The sequence below is a fragment of the Euprymna scolopes genome, chromosome 25 (assembly GCF_053919585.1).
Source record: "Euprymna scolopes isolate OS-2025 chromosome 25, ASM5391958v1, whole genome shotgun sequence".
Lineage (NCBI taxonomy): Eukaryota > Metazoa > Mollusca > Cephalopoda > Sepiida > Sepiolidae > Euprymna > Euprymna scolopes.
The window spans coordinates 59,211,054-59,231,895 of record NC_136506.1 but is presented as its reverse complement, the minus strand read 5'-3'; the positions used below and the strand labels follow the sequence as shown (position 1 = coordinate 59,231,895).

Below are 20,842 nucleotides of genomic sequence, written 5' to 3'. Positions count from 1 at the left end.
TTTTCCTCTGAACCTTTTTTTTTCTCTATCTCATTATCTTATTCTTTTTCTTCTCTCGTGAACTCCTTTCTCTGTCCCCTTATTTTATTCTTTTTATTTTATCTTTTCTTGTGACCCTCTTCTTCCTCTTTTATGACCGTATCTCTCCCTAGGTTCAATTTATTTATTTATCTGTCCAACTAACTTATCACTTGCTTGGTGGCCTGGTAGTTGAATACAACATCTCCCAGACACGAAAGCAGACATTTTGAACCCAAGTCATTGTACCTGTCTCACTCAATTAGTAGTTAACACTCATTTTTACCAAATCCAACTAGAAAAACAATCTCTTGTTCAAACGAATCCTATTATCAGATTTAATATTTTCTTTTCATTGAAAAAGATACTATTTCTTCTCTGGTGGACAGAAATCTCATAAATATCTGTTTTTCCTTGACCAAGTGTCAGCATGCCCCCCCCCCACCTTAACCATACCTCATCCTCTCCCATCTTTATCTAGCTGAGCAGGATACCTGGCATCGCCTGGGATCCTGTTACACATGTAGGACATAAAAGGGCAGATAATCGAATGTAGGAAATAAACGGGCAGATTAATCAAATGTAGGAAATAAAAGGGCAGATAATCGAATGTAGGAAATAAACGGGCGGATAATCAAATATAGAAAATACAAGGGCAGAGAATCAAATGTAAGAAATAAAAGGGCAGATAATCGAATGTAGGAAATAAAAGGGCAGATATTCAAATGTAGAAAATAAAGGGCAGATAATCAAATGTAGGAAATAAAAGGGCAGATAATCGAATGTAGGAAATAAAAGGGCAGATAATGGAATGTAGAAAATAAAAGGGCATAATCAAATGTAGGAAATAAAAGGGCAGATAATCGAATGTAGAAAATAAAAGGGCAGATAATCGAATGTAGAAAAGAAAAGGGCAGATAATCAAATGTAGAAAATATAAGGACAAATAATCAAATGTAGAAAATAAAAGGGCAGATAACCGAATGTAGAAAATAAAAGGGCAGATAATCAAATGTAGAAAATAAAAGGACAAATAATCAAATGTAGAAAATAAAAGGACAAATAATCAAATGTAGAAAATAAAAGGGCATATAATCGAATGTAGAAAATAAAAGGGCAGATAATCAAATATAGGAAATAAAAGGGCAGATAATCAAATGTAGAAAATAAAAGGACAAATAATAAAATGTAGAAAAAAACAGGGCAGATAATCAAATGTAGAAAATAAAACGGCAGATAATCAAATGTAGAAAATAAAAGGACAGATAATAAAATGTAGAAAATAAAAGGGCAGATAATCGAATGTAGAAAACAAAAGGGCAGATAATAAAATGTAGAAAATAAAAGGGCATATAATCGAATGTAGAAAATAATAGGGCAGATAACAAAATGTAGAAAATAAAAGGGCAGATAATAAAATGTAGAAAATAAAAGGACAGATAATAAAATGTAGAAAATAAAAGGGCAGATAATCAAATGTAGAAAATAAAAGGACAGATAATAATATGTAGAAAATAAAAGGGCAGATAATCAAATGTAGAAAAAAAAGGACAGATAATAATATGTAGAAAATAAAAGGGCAGATAATCAAATGTAGAAAATAAAAGGACAGATAATAATATGTAGAAAATAAAAGGGCAGATAATAAAATGTAGAAAATAAAAGGACAGATAATAAAATGTAGAAAAAAAAAGGACAGATAATAATATGTAGAAAATAAAAGGGCAGATAATCAAATGTAGAAAATAAAAGGGCAGATAATAAAATGTAGAAAATAAAAGGACATATAATCGAATGTAGAAAATAAAAGGGCAGATAATAAAATGTAGAAAATAAAAGGGCAGATAATAAAATGTAGAAAATAAAAGGGCAGATAATAAAATGTAGAAAATAAAAGGGCAGATAATCAAATGTAGAAAAAAAAGGACAGATAATAATATGTAGAAAATAAAAGGGCAGATAATCAAATGTAGAAAATAAAAGGGCAGATAATCAAATGTAGAAAATAAAAGGACATATAATCGAATGTAGAAAATAAAAGGGCAGATAATAAAATGTAGAAAATAAAAGGGCAGATAATAAATATAGAAAATAAAAGGGCAGATAATAAAATGTAGAAAATAAAAGGGCAGATAATCAAATATAGAAAATAAAAGGGCAGATAATAAAATGTAGAAAATAAAAGGGCAGATAATCGAATGTAGAAAATAAAAGGGCAGATAATAAAATGTAGAAAATAAAAGGGCAGATAATCAAATATAGAAAATAAAAGGGCAGATAATAATATGTAGAACATAAAAGGGCAGATAATAAAATGTAGAAAATAAAAGGGCAGATAATAAAATGTAGAAAATAAAAGGGCAGATAATAAAATGTAGAAAATAAAAGGGCAGATATTCAAATGTAGAAAATAAATGGGCAGATAATAATATGTAGGAAATAAATGGGCAGATAATGGGATGTAGGAAACAAAATGGCAGATAATCAAATGTAGAAAATAAACGGTCAGATAATCAAATGTAGGAAATAAATGGGCAGATAATGGGATGTAGGAAACAAAAGGGCAGATAATCAAATGTAGAAAATAAAATGGCAGATAATCAAATGTAGAAAATAACAGGGCAGATAATCAAATGTAGAAAATAAAAGGACAGATAAACAAATGTAGGAAATAAATGGGCAGATAATGGAATGTAGGAAATAAAAGGGCAGATAATCAGATGTAGAAAATAAAAGGGCAGATAATCAAATGTAGAAAATAAAAGGGCAGATAATCGAATGTAGAAAATAAAAGGGCATATAATCGAATGTAGAAAAAAAAAGGGCAGATAATAAAATGTAGAAAATAAAAGGGCACATAATAAAATGTAGATAATAAAAGGGCAGATAATAAAATGTAGAAAATAAAAGGGCAGATAATCAGATGTAGAAAATAAAAGGACAGATAATAAAATGTAGAACATAAACGGGTGGATAATCAAATGTATAAAATAAAAGGGCAGATAATGGACTGTAGAAAATAAAAGGGCAGATAATGGAATGTAGAAAATAAAAGGACAGATAATAATATGTAGAAAATAAACGGGCAGATAATCAAATGTAGGAAATAAATGGGCAGATAATGGAATGTAGGAAATAAAAGGGCAGATAATCAAATGTAGAAAATAACGGGCAGATAATCAAATGTAGAAAATAAAAGGGCAGTAATCAAATGTAGAAAATAAAAGGGCAGATAATAAAATGTAGAAAATAAAAGGGCAGATAATAAAATGTAGAAAATAAAAGGACAGATAATAAAATGCAGAAAATAAAAGGGCAGATAATCGAATGTAGAAAATAAAAGGGCATATAATCGAATGTAGAAAATAAAAGGGCAGATAATCAAATGTAGAAAATAAAAGGGCAGATAATCAAATGTAGAAAATAAAAGGGCAGATAATCAAATGTAGAAAATAAAAGGACAGATAATAAAATGTAGAAAATAAAAGGGCATATAATCGAATGTAGAAAATAAAAGGGCAGATAATAAAATGTAGAAAAAAACAGGGCAGATAATCAAATGTAGAAAATAAAACGGCAGATAATCAAATGTAGAAAATAAAAGGACAGATAATAAAATGTAGAAAATAAAAGGGCAGATAATCGAATGTAGAAAACAAAAGGGCAGATAATAAAATGTAGAAAATAACAGGGCAGATAATCAAATGTAGAAAATAAAAGGGCAGATAATCGAATGTAGGAAATAAAAGGGCAGATAATCTAATGTAGGAAATAAAAGGGCAGATAATCAAATGTAGAAAAAAAGGGCAGATAATCGAATGTAGAAAATATAAGAACAGATAATCAAATGAAGAAAATAAAAGGGCAGATAATCGAATGTAGGAAAGAAAAGGGCAGATTATCGTTTGTAGGAAATAAAAGGTCAGATAATGAAATGTAGGAAATAAAAGAGCAGATAATCAAATGTAGGATATAAAAGGTCAGATAATCAAATGTAGAAAATAAAAGGGCAGATAATCAAATGTAGGAAATAAAAGGTCACATAATCGAATGTAGGAAATAAAAGGGCAGATAATCAAATGTAGGAAATAAAAGGGCATATAATCAAATGTAGGAAATAAAAGGGCAGATAATCAAATATAGGAAATAAAAGGTCAGATAATTGAATGTAAAAAATAAAAGGGCAGATAATCAAATGAAGAAAATAAAAGAGCAGATAATCAAATGTAGTAAATAAAAGAGCAGATAATCAAATGTAGGAAATAAAAGGTCAGATAATCAAATGTAGGAAATAAAAGGGCAGAAACGTTGTGACAATAACAACCAAGATGAGGAAGTCAGTCCGACAATCTCAATCAATGAAAACAACTCATCTCAAAAATACAGACAATTACTATCGAATCGGTACGGACCCGACATTAGGATTGAATGGCGACACCTAGAAAAGCGTCATATGAAACTGGCAAGACTCGCTAACCATCTAACCTTCCTGTACAGATGTAGAGACTTAAAACTCATACCAGCAGGGTTGACATTAAAAACAGCAGTGGATTCCAGGAAGGCACGTAGAGTCGCGGAAAGGGCAGGGCATGCCCTCGTTCGAGAAAGAATCCAACACACCCGCTGGAATAAACAAAAACTAAGGAACGAAATCTCCAACACCTTAACATCGTTCCTTGTCAAAGTGACCCAAGAGGAAGACAGGGTGAGAATCCAATCAGATCTGGATAAATCGTACAGACAAGAATATGAGAAGGTCAAAGGACGCCAAATCAAGAAGCTCACAAAGCTCAAAGACCAGAGGATTGTAACATGAAAACACCGCTCACCTGTGAAAGCGGTCATCAACCTCAGCAGCCGCCAACTGAGTCACTCAGAGGAAGCAGTACTAAATAAAGGTCTCAACTTCGCAACAACAACCAAACGCGTTCCATTCTTAGATATCATAACACACATGGAAGATATAGCCATGAGAATCCCATCAACCCAAGGTGATGAAATAAGATGGAAAGTGAGACAAGTACTCGAGAAAGCCAAGCCTCCTAAATCAAACATCTCTCGGGAAGATAGGCTGGCTATAAGAAACTTACAGGGTGACAGCAGTATAATAATTCTGCCAGCAGACAAAGGCAATGCTACTGTGGTGATGGACATGTCGGAATACTCTGAAAAAATGGCAGGCCTAATCGCAGATGGTAGCTACGGTAAAATAAAGAAGGACCCAACTTTGAAAACCGAAAGAAAGCTGTTACAAATCCTTACGAAAAACAAGGAACACATCGCTCCGATGAGATATAGACAGCTGGTCCAGCATTACAGTAAGCTACCACATATGTACGGTCTCCCCAAGATACACAAAGACGGTATTCCACTCAGACCCATAGTGAGCTGCCGAGGCTCAGCATGCCACCCACTGAGCAGGTACCTTGTGGATATAATAAACCCATTAGCAGGCAAGTCAGCAACACATGTAAAGAATTCTGCCCACTTCACGGAACTGATCAAGGGAGCACCCATCAGTACAAACCAAATGGTAAGCCTAGATGTGGTTAGCCTGTTCACTAAAGTCCCAACTAGTGAGGCACTAGCAGTAATTCAAGAAAAACTAGCTGCGGACCTCTCCATAGAAGAGCGCACATGTGTACCATTGCCAAACTTAATGGAAATGCTGACATTCTGCATAGAAACAACCTACTTCAGAATGGGTACTGACCTATATCGACAAGAGGAGGGACTAGCTATGGGCTCGCCATTATCACCAGTGATGGCGAACATATACATGGAATACTTCGAAGACATGGCCTTAGGTTCAGCTCCCTTAAAGCCCACCATGTGGCTAAGATACGTTGATGACACCTTCATACTCTGGCCCCATCAGGAAGACATCCAGGCTCTCCTAGATCATGTGAACTCAATAAGACCATCAATACAGTTCACAATGGAGAAAGAAAAAGATAACCAACTGGCCTTCCTTGATATACTCATATCACGCACAGAGCATGGGTTTAAGACATCCGTATATCGCAAGCCTACCTTCACCGGACAATACCTAAACTTCAACTCCCATCACCCATACAGTATCAAACATGGAATCGCACGCTGCTTACAACATCGAGCAGAGACAATAAGTAGCGACACCATTACATACCACCAAGAAATGGTCAGGTTGAAGAATACCCTCCGTCGTAACAACTACCCCGATAGCATACTATCCACCAGACGTGTTAATAGTATAAGAGAGGAGAATGACACCCAAAAACCTCCAACGGTCTGCCTACCATACATACGAGGCATCTCCGAAAAGATTCAGAGAATATGTGCCCCCTACAACATCAGGACGGTATTCAAAAGCGAGTCAACACTCAGACGACACCTGGTACGAGTGAAGCCCCGCATGGATGAGAACATGACCAAAAACTGCATATACTCCATCCCATGCAGTTGCAGAAAGGTTTACAAGGGTGAAACATGCCGCCCCCTTAAAGTAAGGGTGGAAGAACACCGAAAAGCGGTAACTAAAGGGGAGACGGAAAAATCGGGTATAGCCAACCATGTCTGGATGGAGAGGGGGGATCATCGCCCCCTATGGGATGAAGTAAAAATAATAAACAGAGAGACCCACTGGAAAGTGAGAAAACTTAAAGAAACAGCTCACATGCTCGGACATAACAACCTACTGAGCAAACCAAGCATAGAGCTGAATGCAATTTGGACACCTCTGATAGAGAGAGAAAACCTTGAATAACAACATAGGTTTAACATTAACAAAAACCAACTAAGAATTGTCCTAGTGACATATGGCCGAGTGGTCCTAAACGTTGTATCAAAGTTTACAGGTGCTGAGTTCAATCCTGAACGAAGGCAGTGAAAAAAGTAACATTGAAAAACAGAGAATCAGCAACTATGTCCCAAAGCCTAGCTGGAGTCCGAACACGGTACCCCCGTAATAATAATAAAGGGTTGGGTTCGAGACTCCTAACAAACCGTTCACCTGACGAAGGCCGGAGGGCAAAACGGCCGAAACGTTGTGACAATAACAACCAAGATGAGGAAGTCAGTCCGACAATCTCAATCAATGAAAACAACTCATCTCAAAAATACAGACAATTACTAAAAGGGCAGATAATCAAATGTAGGAAATAAAAGGGCAGATAATCGAATGTAGGAAATAAAAGGGCAGATTATCGTTTGTAGGAAATAAAAGGGCAGATTATCGTTTGTAGGAAATAAAAGTTCAGATAATCTAATGTAGGAAATATAAGGGCAGATAATCAAATGTAGGAAATAAAAGGGCAGATAATCAAATGTAGGAAATAAAAGGTCAGATAATCAAATGTAGGAAATAAAAGGGCAGATGATCAAATGTAGGAAATTAAAGGTCAGATAATCGAATGTAGGAAATAAAAGGTCATATAATCAAATGTAGGAAATAAAGGGCAGATAATTAAATGTAGGAAATAAAAGGTCAGATAATCGAATGTAAAAAATAAAAGGGCAGATAATCAAATATAGAAAATAAAAGAGCAGATAATCAAATGTAGGAAATAAAAGAGCAGATAATCAAATGTAGGAAATAAAAGGTCAGGTAATCAAATGTAGGAAATAAAAGGGCAGATAATCAAATGTAGGAAATAAAAGGTCAGATAATCGAATGTAGGAAATAAAAGGTCAGATAATCAAATGTAGGAAATAAAAGGGCAGATAATACAATTTTAGGAAATAAAAGGGCAGATAATCAAATGTAGGAAATAAAAGGTCAGATAATCGAATGTAAAAAATAAAAGGGCAGATAATCAAATGAAGAAAATAAAAGAGCAGATAATCAAATGTAGGAAAGAAAAGGGCAGATTATCGTTTGTAGGAAATAAAAGGGCAGATAATCAAATATAGAAAATAAAAGAGCAGATAATCAAATGTAGGGAATAAAAGGGCAGATAATCAAATGTAGGAAATAAAAGAGCAGATAATCAAATGTAGGAAATAAAAGGGCAGATAATCAAATGTAGGAAATAAAAGGGCAGATAATCAAATATAGAAAATAGAAGAGCAGATAATCAAATGTAGAAAATAAAAGAGCAGATAATAAAATGTAGGGAATAAAAATGCAGATAATCAAATGTAGAAAATAAAAGGGCAGATAATCAAATATAGAAAACAAAAGGGCAGATAATAAAATATAGAAAATAAAAGGGCAGATAATCAAATATAGAAAACAAAAGGGCAGATAATAAAATATAGAAAATAAAAGGGCAGATAATCAAATGTAGGAAATAAAAGGGCAGATAATCGAATGTAGAAAATAAAAGGGCAGATAATCAAATGTTGGAAATAAAAGTGCTGATAATCAAATATAGAAAATAAAGAGCAGATAATCAAATGTAGGAAATAAATGACAGATAATCAAATGTAGAAAATAAAAGGGCAGATAATCGAATGTAGGAAATAAAAGGGCAGATAATCGAATGTAGGAAATAAAAGGGCAGATAATCGAATGTAGAACATAAAAGGGCAGATAATCAAATGTAGGAAATAAAAGGGCCGATAATCAAATATAGAAAATAAAAGAGCAGATAATCAAATGTAGGAAATAAAAGGGCAGATAATTGAATGTAGAAAGTAAAAGGGCAGATAATCGAATGTAGGAAATAAATGAGCATGTAATCAAATGTAGAAAATAAAAGGGCAGATAATCGGATATAGGAAAGAAAAGGGCAGATAATCTTGAATAATCTAAACTCAAATGTAGATTAATATTGAGCCGACTTTACAAATTGATAAAAGTTAATTATTGGATTTTAATTATAAGATGAAGCTCCAATGATTCAAACTCGAGATAGATAACGAAAAACTTCCACCCATTAATAATATGTGAGGGGAGATTATCATCAAAAGTGTCCTGAATTGATAATTTAGCACCGGACTTACTACTTAGATATAAATAAGTCACTTGTACCCATTCCCCTCCTCACCGTTTCTCTTTTTAAAAATTTTTTTTTTAAATGGAGAGTAGATAATACAGTGGATGTGTTATCGGTAGCTCCAGTAACTCTCGCTTCTCCTTTTTTGTCCCTCAGTCCTCATTCAAATGAGTGATTTTTCTGACAAAGGGTGAAGAAAAAGCTGCTTAAAGGTCGGTAGTACTTGGTGAACAGTAGTCTGAGATGTCGGAAATTTTTCTGTCTCTATGTCTATCCTTGTGGCCATGTCACTAGTAAGGGTGCTGGAGGTAAACGTTTTGTCTGGGCTGACGTTATCCGCCTGATAGTCAGGGACCCGAACTTTGGTTAACCACTAAGGAGACTGTCCTATCAGTAGGCGCAAAGTACTGGGACTGCTGTATTGCCATTTGGTGAATGGATCTGGACCATGCAGTAGTCTCTGGTGGGGCCTCTCGATGCCATACTAGTGGGTAATTGTTACAGCTTTACATGTGTTACAAAAGAAAAAAAAAAAAAAAAAAATCCTGTTTTTTTCTCTCTTACTTTCCCTCTCTGTACTGCTCTAACCAAGTATGCCGCCCTGTTCCACAAATCCCAAAACCTCAACATGAAATATCTCCAGAAAAAAAACTCTAATAAACCTAGAACCTCATCTTCCAACGTAGACCCCTACTACCAAGTCTCCTTCTCCAACATCAGCGGTCTACGTTGCAACCTTCCAGAGGTTAAAACCCAATTACAGGAGATGAAACCAAACATATTATTTCTAAGCGAAACTGGAATAGATAATCAAATGTAGGAAATAAAAGAGCAGATAATAAAATGTAGAAAATAAAAGGGCAGATAATCAAATGTAGAAAATAAAAGGGCAGATAATCAAATGTAGAAAATAAAAGGGCAGATAATCAAATATAGGAAATAAAAGGGCAGATAATCAAATATAGGAAATAAAAGGGCAGATAATCAAATATAGGAAATAAAAGGGCAGATAATCAAATATAGGAAATAAAAGGACAGATAATCAAATATAGGAAATAAAAGGACAGATAATCAAATGTAGAAAATAAAAGGACAGATAATCAAATGTAGAAAATAAAAGGGCAGATAATCAAATATAGGAAATAAAAGGGCAGATAATCAAATATAGGAAATAAAAGGGCAGATAATCAAATATAGGAAATAAAAGGGCAGATAATCAAATATAGGAAATAAAAGGGCAGATAATCAAATATAGGAAATAAAAGGACAGATAATCAAATATAGGAAATAAAAGGACAGATAATCAAATGTAGAAAATAAAAGGACAGATAATCAAATGTAGAAAATAAAAGGGCAGATAATCAAATATAGGAAATAAAAGGGCAGATAATCAAATATAGGAAATAAAAGGGCAGATAATCAAATATAGGAAATAAAAGGGCAGATAATCAAATATAGGAAATAAAAGGACAGATAATCAAATATAGGAAATAAAAGGACAGATAATCAAATGTAGAAAATAAAAGGACAGATAATCAAATGTAGGAAATAAAAGGGCAGATAATCAAATATAGGAAATAAAAGGGCAGATAATCAAATATAGGAAATAAAAGGGCAGATAATCAGATATAAGAAAATGAAAGAGCAGCTAATTGAATATTATACATGCTGTGACATCATAGTGTCCGTGAGGAATTAGTTAGATCAGACTACTCTATTACTCATCAAATAGTCTAGTGTAAACTGCTGCTGATATTTGCAAACACCTCTGCATCATGATTAGAATACACCAAGCTTAGCCCTCTTTCCGCTGCTCTCCATTCTTATCATAGATGCCATCACCAAGAACAACACTGAGCCATGTTCTGGAGACTCTTGTATGAAGATGATGTTCTGCTCACCTCAAAAAGTAAATGTGACATGCAACAAATCCAGTCCTAGAAGAAGAGGCTGACACAGTTTGGTTTGCCGCTAAATATCAGAAAGATGGAATTTCTACCCACTGACAGAGATAATGAACATCCAAGTTGACAGACAGGATCTTCTAGAAATGCCTTCAGATATCTTGGTCCGACACTCAGCAAAGTTGCTGCATGCATCAATGCAAGGTGGCTCAAGAAGTGGCACACAATTGCCAGTATCCTCTGTGACCACAAGATTAATGACCATTTAAAATTGAAAATCTACCAGACGGTTATGTAATCCATGGCTTATATAACTCTGAGAGTTTACCAATGAGGAAACCAAAATGCTCTACTGGAACTCTGAAATTGCCTTGCTTGACCACGTCTATGATAAGGATATCAGAAAATGTTACGGCATTGCATCGATTGAAGGCAAGATGTGTGAATGGTGACACAAAAAGTTTGGACATACTTGGAGCCAACAATGACATTGTCATGGAACTCGCCTTTTCACTAGAATTCACTGGAAAGCGACTGAGAGGTAGGCTGATGATGAGATGTGCCACCCCCCTCCACACACACACCCGCACAAAGATCTTTGGAAAACTTACCTTCACCCAAACCAAGCCTGTGATCATGTCAAGTGGAGATGTAAATTCATCTTTGCAGACTCTGCTGTAGCTTGGAATTCATGTACAAGAAAAAGAATACATTCCCAGATAGCTTCCCTTTCAAAATATCTATATCAACTCATAACATGCTTATATTAAGCATGTTAAGCAAAAATAACACAATGCAATTGAAATTATGACACAAACAATACAGACAGGAAAAGAATGCAATGAAATGGACATATTTACTGTAAATGTATTTAACTGAATGATAACTTGAACCGGTAATCACAAATATGTCACATGAACACTTCCTGATTTCTTTGTTGCAACTTAAATAATCAAATAAAACTCAGATTATAGAAATACACTTTTTATAATATCAAAAACTTTTTATAATATCAAACACTTTTTACGCTTAAGAAAATGTTTTAGGTCTAAATCAGGAAGTGTTTCTTGTTGAAATTTGGTTTAAGTTCCGAGGAACATTTAAATTCTGCAGCATATAAAGAACACATTTTTCTCATATCAGACAAAATGATAAAACAAACAGAACAAGAAATTATTGAATATTTTATTGTATATATATATATATATATATATATATGTATGTATGATTCTCTCTTATATATATTTATAATTTGTTCTTTCTTCTTTTCAATCACTCCCTTTCATTCTTATGCGTGTAAAAATATAATAACAAAATATTAACATCCCATTGCTTTAAAAAATGACATGGATTTTGAGCTGTTTAAAAAAATTAGGGAAATAAGATCATAAAAGCAGCATCCACTTAATGTTTTTATGATATCATGGCAGCATCAATTAAAGAGGTGTGTCTCGATTTAGGGATTGTGTGTGTACACTATTTATAATTAGTCAACCACACTTAAACAATTTCAAGGCTTATAGTAGTAGTAGTAATAATAATAATAATAATAATAATCCTTCAGCTTTCAATGAATATATATATATATATATATATATATATATATATATATATATATGTATATATATATATATATATATATATATATATACACTAGCAAAAGTACCCGTCATTGACTGGGTTCAAAAACAGCCTACAGAAAATGGACTCTGATTTATGAAAGTATGATAGGTTATGAAAAGGAAGGGTTGTAAATTTGGGTTGAATTTGGGGGTATCAAAACCAAAGCAAAATATGATGAAAGTAAAAATAAAATAGATAAACCCCATAATTTATTATACCATACCTGTTCACACTGAAACACTTATCACAATATTCTGTGGATCTATATTAAAAAACCTTGTTAAACTTTGTGACATATTTCAATTCTATGGAGGTCAGGTGCAAACGAACACCCCATAATTTTATTATACAATATTTCTTCAAACTGAAACATAATTATCAAAGTATACTTAAGCAGATAGATATGAAAAGTCTTTATTAAAGTTTGTGCCTATTTCCATTCTATGGAGGCCAGGCGCGAACGCAAACCCCACAATTTTATTATACCATCCCTATTTAAGTTAAAACATACTTAAAGTATTCTTATGTACATCTATATCAAAAATACTTGTAAACGTTTTTTTTTTATTTTTAAATTTTTTATTTCCATACTTTGTGGACCAGGTGCAAACGTAGACCCCACAATTGTAATGAACCACCGTTCTGCCAGATCAAACATACCCATTCCTGTGTCTGGATACATCTTCTATCATCATATGTAATCAGTTTTTTAAAATAGTCAACCATATAAGAGCCTATTTGTGACCAAACACAAACACACACACAGCTTTATATTATAGATATATATGTATATATATATTTATGCTCTTCCATAAAAAGAATGGAGTACTTTTGGTCATCACTATCATAAAAAATGTAACTAAATTTAATATGATTTCTTCCACTTCCGGGCACCAAAACACTGGGGTTGGGGTCTCGATTTCAATCTCATTATGTCTAGCCACACTGATTAGTAGTAAAAAGAAAACATGTGCTTATATATATATATATATATATATATATATATAGAGAGAGAGAGAGAGAGAGAGAGAGAGAGAGGGTGGAGGGGTGTAACTATATATATTTAAAAACAGGCACAATATTCATAAAGTTCTACTCAAGATGAAAAAAGTTTTATAATTTTTCAACCATTATGTGGACTCTGTAACGTGTTTGCTACAAGACTTTTGACCCATCATTTATTTTGCACAAGTAAAGCCAACATTTTGTTGCCTTTTCTCATTCAAGTTATTTTCAAGAGATCAAGCTATAATTCTATCGAAATAAGCATTTTAGTACAAGAACAAGGAATAATAATCTTAAATTGCAATAAATAGAATCAGTAGTTTCTCTGCATATAAAACAACAAAATTTACACATAAGTGGCATTATTATTATTATTATTATTATTATTATTATTATTGCTAATTTAAGGTTTATTGATGATGAACTATATGCATAAATTTATTTTGAATATAGCAATAATAGTGGACATTTATGATGAAAACAATGATTATGGAATGATGCTGATGATGGTTGCAAGAAGGACAAGAACAATTTTTGTAATTAACAGTAATTAACAGTAATTAACAGTATAAAAAATAACAAAGCATAAAAACAAGTAGAAGAAATAGCGTTGCTATTCAAATTGTGTTCAGCAGAGTTCACTCATCTCATTAAAGTAAAATCATATAACCATATTTACAGAATTATAGAAAAGCGTTTAGGGTGGATTGTAAGTTGCAAATTGAAAAAACTGCAACTTCAGAAAGCAATTTCATTTTGAAGAATCAAGTGCAAATAATTATAATAACAAAAAATGTCATCTATCTATATATATATATATAGATATAGATATATATATAGATATATATTGAAAAAGGATAAAATTTGCCAAAACAAAAATAATTAAATAAGCAAAGCAGAATACTATTTCATTCAAAATGAGAATGGTCTAAAAGATTAAGACTGTTCTTGAAAAGTCTTTTATACCACTTTACCACTTTCTCTTTTTTATCTTTTGCTTATATATATATGTGTGTGTGAGTGTGTGTTTTCGAAAATGTTCTTTCGAAAATAGGGAATGATTTAAATTACAAATCGTCCAAGAACAAAAACATACTTATTTAAAAAGTTTTTTTAAATTTTAATGTTTTATTTAAATGATTTAAAATCATGATGTGTCACTGGCAATAAAGAAATCTAAAACAAAATTAAATTTTCAAGTTGTCTGCATAAAGTGAAGTGCGTTCATGATAAATTTACTTTCATTAAATGGACTTATATAAATAAGTTTACTCCAATCATTTGCAACAATAATGCACTGGTACAATTCTTCATCCAATATAGACAAAATGAAATAAATGGTGGGTAACTCCAAAAGAATTACAAGAAATTGTTTAACATAAGTGATTAAAATACAAAACATCAACCAATGAGCATCAAGTATGATCAGAATTCAAGATAGCAGCTCTGCCATTTTGAATATATATTTAACCCTATTATGTTTGGGGTAATTTCCAAGAGCTCACCACCTTGTATATATTTCTTCTATAACACTTTTAAAGGGTGAGCTTGTAACTATTGCATCTGGTTACTTTCCCTGAAATACTTTCTCAATACTTATATAATTTATGTATAAAAATATTCACAAAGCATTAATTGAATAAAGATTAAGCCGTCTTTTGTTGAATACATAATAACTACTTCCAGCATATCTTTTAAAAAGCAATCTTATTACTCTTCATTAGAAAAATATATCAAATTAGCAAAAATCCCCAAAAATGAACACTTCAAGCTTTTCAGGTTTATGTGTAGATTACCTTAACTCTAACCATGTCATTTTGTGTAGTTACAAGTTTTGAGCAGATCTGAATTAGTCAGACTTGTATTACTTTCACATCATGGAGAAATAGACAGCAGGAAACTCTTCTTTCGATCTGATGAAAGAGGATTCTCATGTGTACAATTTAAAAACTTGAAAAATTTTCTTGTTATGTCTATTGTTCGAATACATCGTCACACAGTTGATGACATGACCTCCTGATTTCAGTGTTAAAAAATAATGTGTGTAAAGAAATTATCCGCAATGGTTCCAAAGATTAAATTACTATAGAAAGTGTTTGACTATTTATTATCAGTGAGATCAAGTTAGTTTTGGTGAAAAATTAGTGACATATTATTCATCAGATTGTGGATTGGATGGATATGAATGAAAACCTGCACTTTAATAAATGGAGATGGGTTATTCAAGAGAGGCATTAGTGATGACAATAACGATGACACTGGTCATCTTGGTTAACATGATTCACTGTAACCAATCAGCTTGATGCTTAACATTTAGATGTAGTTGTAAGAAGTATAGAGTTGAGTGCAGTGTTGTGAACCTTGTCAGGACAGCACATGTGAGAATCAGCCATAATCAGTTCTAAATGAAAATGAGGAATCAATGGCAAAACTTTTTAACAAATAATTCAACAAGGAAAAGTTGCTCGACTTATGAGCAAAGATATGGCACAGTGAAGATTGTAGCTGTATAATTGGAAGTAATTTCTGAAAACTGCAACAAAAAAGAAAACAAAAGTTTAATTGTTAAATAGAGTAATTTTCACTTTTGAAATTGTTTCATGTGTAGATATTTGCTATTTTAGTTCAATAGTGGTCATCCATTTTGACATCAAATTCAGATTAATTTTTAAGCTCATATGTTGGCCTGTTTTTCATATTTCACTAGAGTAAACACTACAATAAAATGCTTTTAAAGCAATTTCTTACAATTGGAGGACAGAAGAGAATTTGGTATTTGATTCAACTTGTGAACAATGGTGATTCATTAAAAATACTTAAGTGACTAGTTTCACTTTAAAGTTAATGCATCATCCCAAGCCGACCCCAGAAATTGATTTCTTACCTTTACTTCAACCCATCCCTAAATGGTATTACCTGATCCTCTATGTTATCACCTTCAAAAGTTGAAAATTCATCAATAGAAAAAATGGCAGAAGCTGCCATTTTTTGAATCTGATCATTTCTGATACTGATATTTTGGTCTAATCATTATATGTTGCCCACTGTGCTACAACAAAGTTATTTAGCAAAATAATCCAACTAAAAACAATGGCGAAATAATTTGATTCAAACGTCTGCAACAAAGTGACAACTTTGTAAAAGAGCAACACCCATGACTGATATTGTGAAAAATGCAGTAAAATAAAAAAAATAGAAAATGGTCATTTTGGTGCAGATATGCGAATCCTGTGGAGGTTTCCATTTTTCTCTCATGTTTGTCTCCACGTAACAGATTATTAACATACAGGTATAAAGGCAAAGTAGATAACAAAATTATCTTCCTGTAAAATTCAATATATCACATTTAATAACGTTTCATGCTGGATTAATCGATGTTAAAAAAAATTGAGCAAAAATGGTGACCAAACACAGTGAAAGATATCAGTGAGAACTATTCAACTTTTGAAGTACTTTCAGCTTTGCATTATTACATATTCAGAATGATTGTGTGGTTAAAGCACACTTGACTAAAAAGGGGTCACATTAATGCAAACGTTCAAATTTTGTTGGAGAGTTTTCTGAGTTTCCAGCTTTAAATATTATTAATGTACAAAGCTGATACTATGTATAAAATTCATGTTTTCCTATAGATATCTTTCATCATTATTTTGATTTTCATTTCTCAAACTGAATGAAAACAAAAATTAACCAAACGAACGGATATATATATATATATATATATATATATATATGTTACAGCTAAAACCTTAAAAAAAACCAAATTGCTTTGATATAAACTCAATTCTAAATAACATGGAATTATCCGAATTAAAAAAAAAAAAAAAAAAATCAACATTTTTTCTATGTAATTAGTGTTCTATAATGATTATATTTTAAAAGAATAAATTAATTTGAAAAGATGCCATTTTTTTATGCCCACTTCATTATATTTGCAAACGTTTTGTAATTATCTGTGTGAAATGTGATATCACTGATTCAATATCGATGCTGTACGCTTTTATTGTGTTTTCTCAGCAGACATTATTGTAAACCACAACAAAGGCCAAGCAACATTGAACTGTCAACCAAAATAAAGGATTTTTCAAGAAAAGAGGTGCTAGCATCCACAGTTTTATCTCTGCATGTGTATATGTTTATGTGTATATTTTTTTGTTTGTATATATGTTTGTGTGTATATTTTTATGTATTTATATATGTTTATGTATATATTTTTATATATGTTTATGTGGATAGTATTTATATATTTTATGTATTTATGTTTATGTATATATATTATGTATATATTTTTATGTATGTATGTTTATGTGTATGTATTAATGTATATATTTTTATGTATACATGGTTATGTCTATATGTTGATGTATACATCTTTATGTATGTATGTATGTTTATATATATATCTTTATGTACATATACATATTTATGTTTTTATGTTAATGTATTTATGTTTATGTATGTATGTTATGCATATATATGTTAATGTATGTATGTTAATGTATGTATGGTTATGTATGGATGTTTATATATGTATGTTTATATATCTTAATGCATGTATGTTAATGTATAATGTTTATGTGTATGTTTTTGAGAGGCAAACTCAAAAACTAATTTATTGATTGTTATAAACTTTGGAATATAGTCATTAGGCATATATGTGAGCAATGTAGGCTTTATTTAATTTAATTTTGACAGTAGGTATTAGACATCAATTAATAAATCATCACAAAAATTTCAGTTTCTCTGGGATATTTTAAAGGATTGTTAAGAAGGGCTTGATATGGCTGCAGCACATCTTTGAAATTATTTCTGAAATTTGATTCATATAATAAAACCGAAGTATGAATTTATTGAATCTCAATTTCTTATTAAAACCCTTAAGACGATTTTTCCAGAATCAAAATCATTTGATGACAGTTGAAATAAATACTATAAACTTAAGTTTAAGTAGCATTATATATATAAATATATAAATAAATATATATATAAATAAATATATATATTTAAGTAGCATTATATATATATATATATATATATATATAATTAATGTTTGAAAAAGCGTTGTTGCAAAACTGAGATGAATGTTCTGGTAGTTCTTTATAAATATAAGCATAAAATGACAGATATGTTGTACTATGATATATTTTGAGTCTGTCATTTAGAAAGGCACAGTTTGTTTTTTTTTCTTCTGGTAGAAAAACGAAAGACATTAATGAGTTAAGAGTAAAATAAAACTTTTTTAGCGCAAAATCTGTTTTCTTCAAACATTGGATAACGTGAAAGATTAATGTCTACTTCATATGTTCTCAGAAAATGATTAACATCTTAGATTTTTTTTGTCTGTTTTATCTTTAATCATTATTATTGTTAATATTGTTTAATCATTATTATTGTTAATATTGTTTAATCATTATTATTGTTAATATTGTTTAATCATTATTATTGTTAATATTGTTTAATAACTTACGATCTGCTTCTCATGTTCTGCAATGGTTAGATAATTTTGCAAAATATGGACAATAATTTGATAATGCAAACGAATCAACTTTAAACAAACATCCTCACCATAAATGCTGTAAAATGTCATCTCAGCAGAACTTAACAGAATCAATCCACTGCCATTGAAAATATAGACAAACATTCAATATATGTGTGTGCATATATATATATATATATATATATATATATATATATATATATATATATATATATATGTATGTATGTGTGTGTGCATGTATGTATGTGTGTGTGTATAAAATCAATTCTTAAGACCCGTCTGAAGACTTATAAAAAGCTAACAAGAATTGCTTATGATGTCACACTATTGTATAATGATTCCTTGCATATAATAATCCAAGTTGGGAGAACATTACAACAAAATAAAAAATGCAACCAAATAAGGAATTTGAAAAGTTAGTCTATCATTGAAATGCATTTTCCTGTGGAAAAACCGTGAAAAAAAAAAAAAAATCGTGGGCGCATGACATGAGTTGGCAGATGAACATGGAGAGAATTCTAATGATTTCTTTTTCATCTATTTTTTCTTTTTTGTTTTTTGGAATTATAAAAGCTTTAGATACAAATGCAAAAGGAGCGAAAAATATCACAGTTGAAGAATTTGCAGTCAATTCAAATAACCATAGTTAAAACAATCATAATAAAATTAATAAGATGTATGAACAATTCGTCATATCAAGAGGGAGCAAAATTATTCCTTTTTTTTAAGTCGTTTCTTCCTTTTTTTTCCTTTTCTTATATTTTTCCTTTTTTAATGATGAATAGTTCAAGAAACAACAAAAGATATTGTCCACTCTTGTTGTCTGTATTGGTGAGAGTTGCGACGCGTAGGTAGTGGTAATGATTGGCTGTCCATTTGAATGGTCTCTCGCCAGTTGTGCGATGTCATAGTTCCACAGACAAATGTCGCTTCATGTGTAATGCGAGGTGGTCAGAACGCGAGAAGCATCGCTCGCAATGTTTGCACTGGAAAGGTTTAGCACCCGTATGTTTGCGATAGTGACGAGTCAGCTCGTCTGATCGAGCAAAACGCCAATCGCAGCCACTCCACGTACACTTGTAAGGTTTCTCTCCTGAATAAAGAAAATAAATCAAGATATGTATTCATTACATTAAATTGCCATTTCAGTAACAATAATATAAATAAAAAGAATAACTTAGAGGTAAATCCAATGAAATTCCAAGATCCAAATATTTATTTTTCCATCCAAGAAACTTATTCAGCATATTAAAATTATTACTGTTTACTCATCTGTTTCGTTATGCAGTAACAATTGATTATCATGCCAATATCGAATCTTCTTGTACATATACTCCTCAGAAAAAATAGAAATATTTTTGCTTAGAAAGAAAAAATATGACAATAAATAAATAGAAAATAGATTAACAGCAAATTAGAAAAAAAAAGAACAATTTACACACAATAATTTACACATAATCAACATATAATCAATTGGTCCAATTAAAGTGTGCACTTCTTAAATCTTAAAATAAAAAAAAACAATATAATATTTAACAATATTCTTCTATAAAGTCCCCAAAATCCTACATAGATTTAATGAAGGAAACAGTGAGTTACAGTATTTTATAATTAATTTGTTTTGTTTCTTATTATCGAAAAGAAAAAAAGAATGTACATGTATATTTCAGTATGAAAGGTATATTTTAAGGGAATTAGAACAACAGTCTAAAGAGCAGAGTTTATTTTAATGTATTAGTAAATGCATTAATACAATTAAAAGAAAACAGTGCTCGTTGTAATGTAGATATATAATAAGCTCGATAGGCATAGATATCCTAGAGCTATTTTAATATTGAGTAAAATGATTCATAATTTATAATTAAAAATCGGTTTCA

The 20,842-nt window shown here is 31.3% G+C and overlaps 1 protein-coding gene across 2 annotated transcripts in view; it reads right to left on the bottom strand.

The window, feature by feature from the left end:
• Positions 1–12,011: 12,011 nt before the first annotated feature.
• LOC145247367 (Krueppel-like factor 6) overlaps positions 12,012–20,842 on the bottom strand; it is a 294,094-nt gene continuing 285,263 nt past the window's right edge. For both annotated transcript variants that reach the window (XM_080109046.1, XM_080109047.1), the window contains one exon: positions 12,012–20,058. In XM_080109046.1, coding sequence (XP_079965172.1) covers positions 19,871–20,058 — 188 coding nt within the window. In that variant the 3' untranslated portion in view covers positions 12,012–19,870. The remainder of the gene's footprint in view (positions 20,059–20,842) is intronic.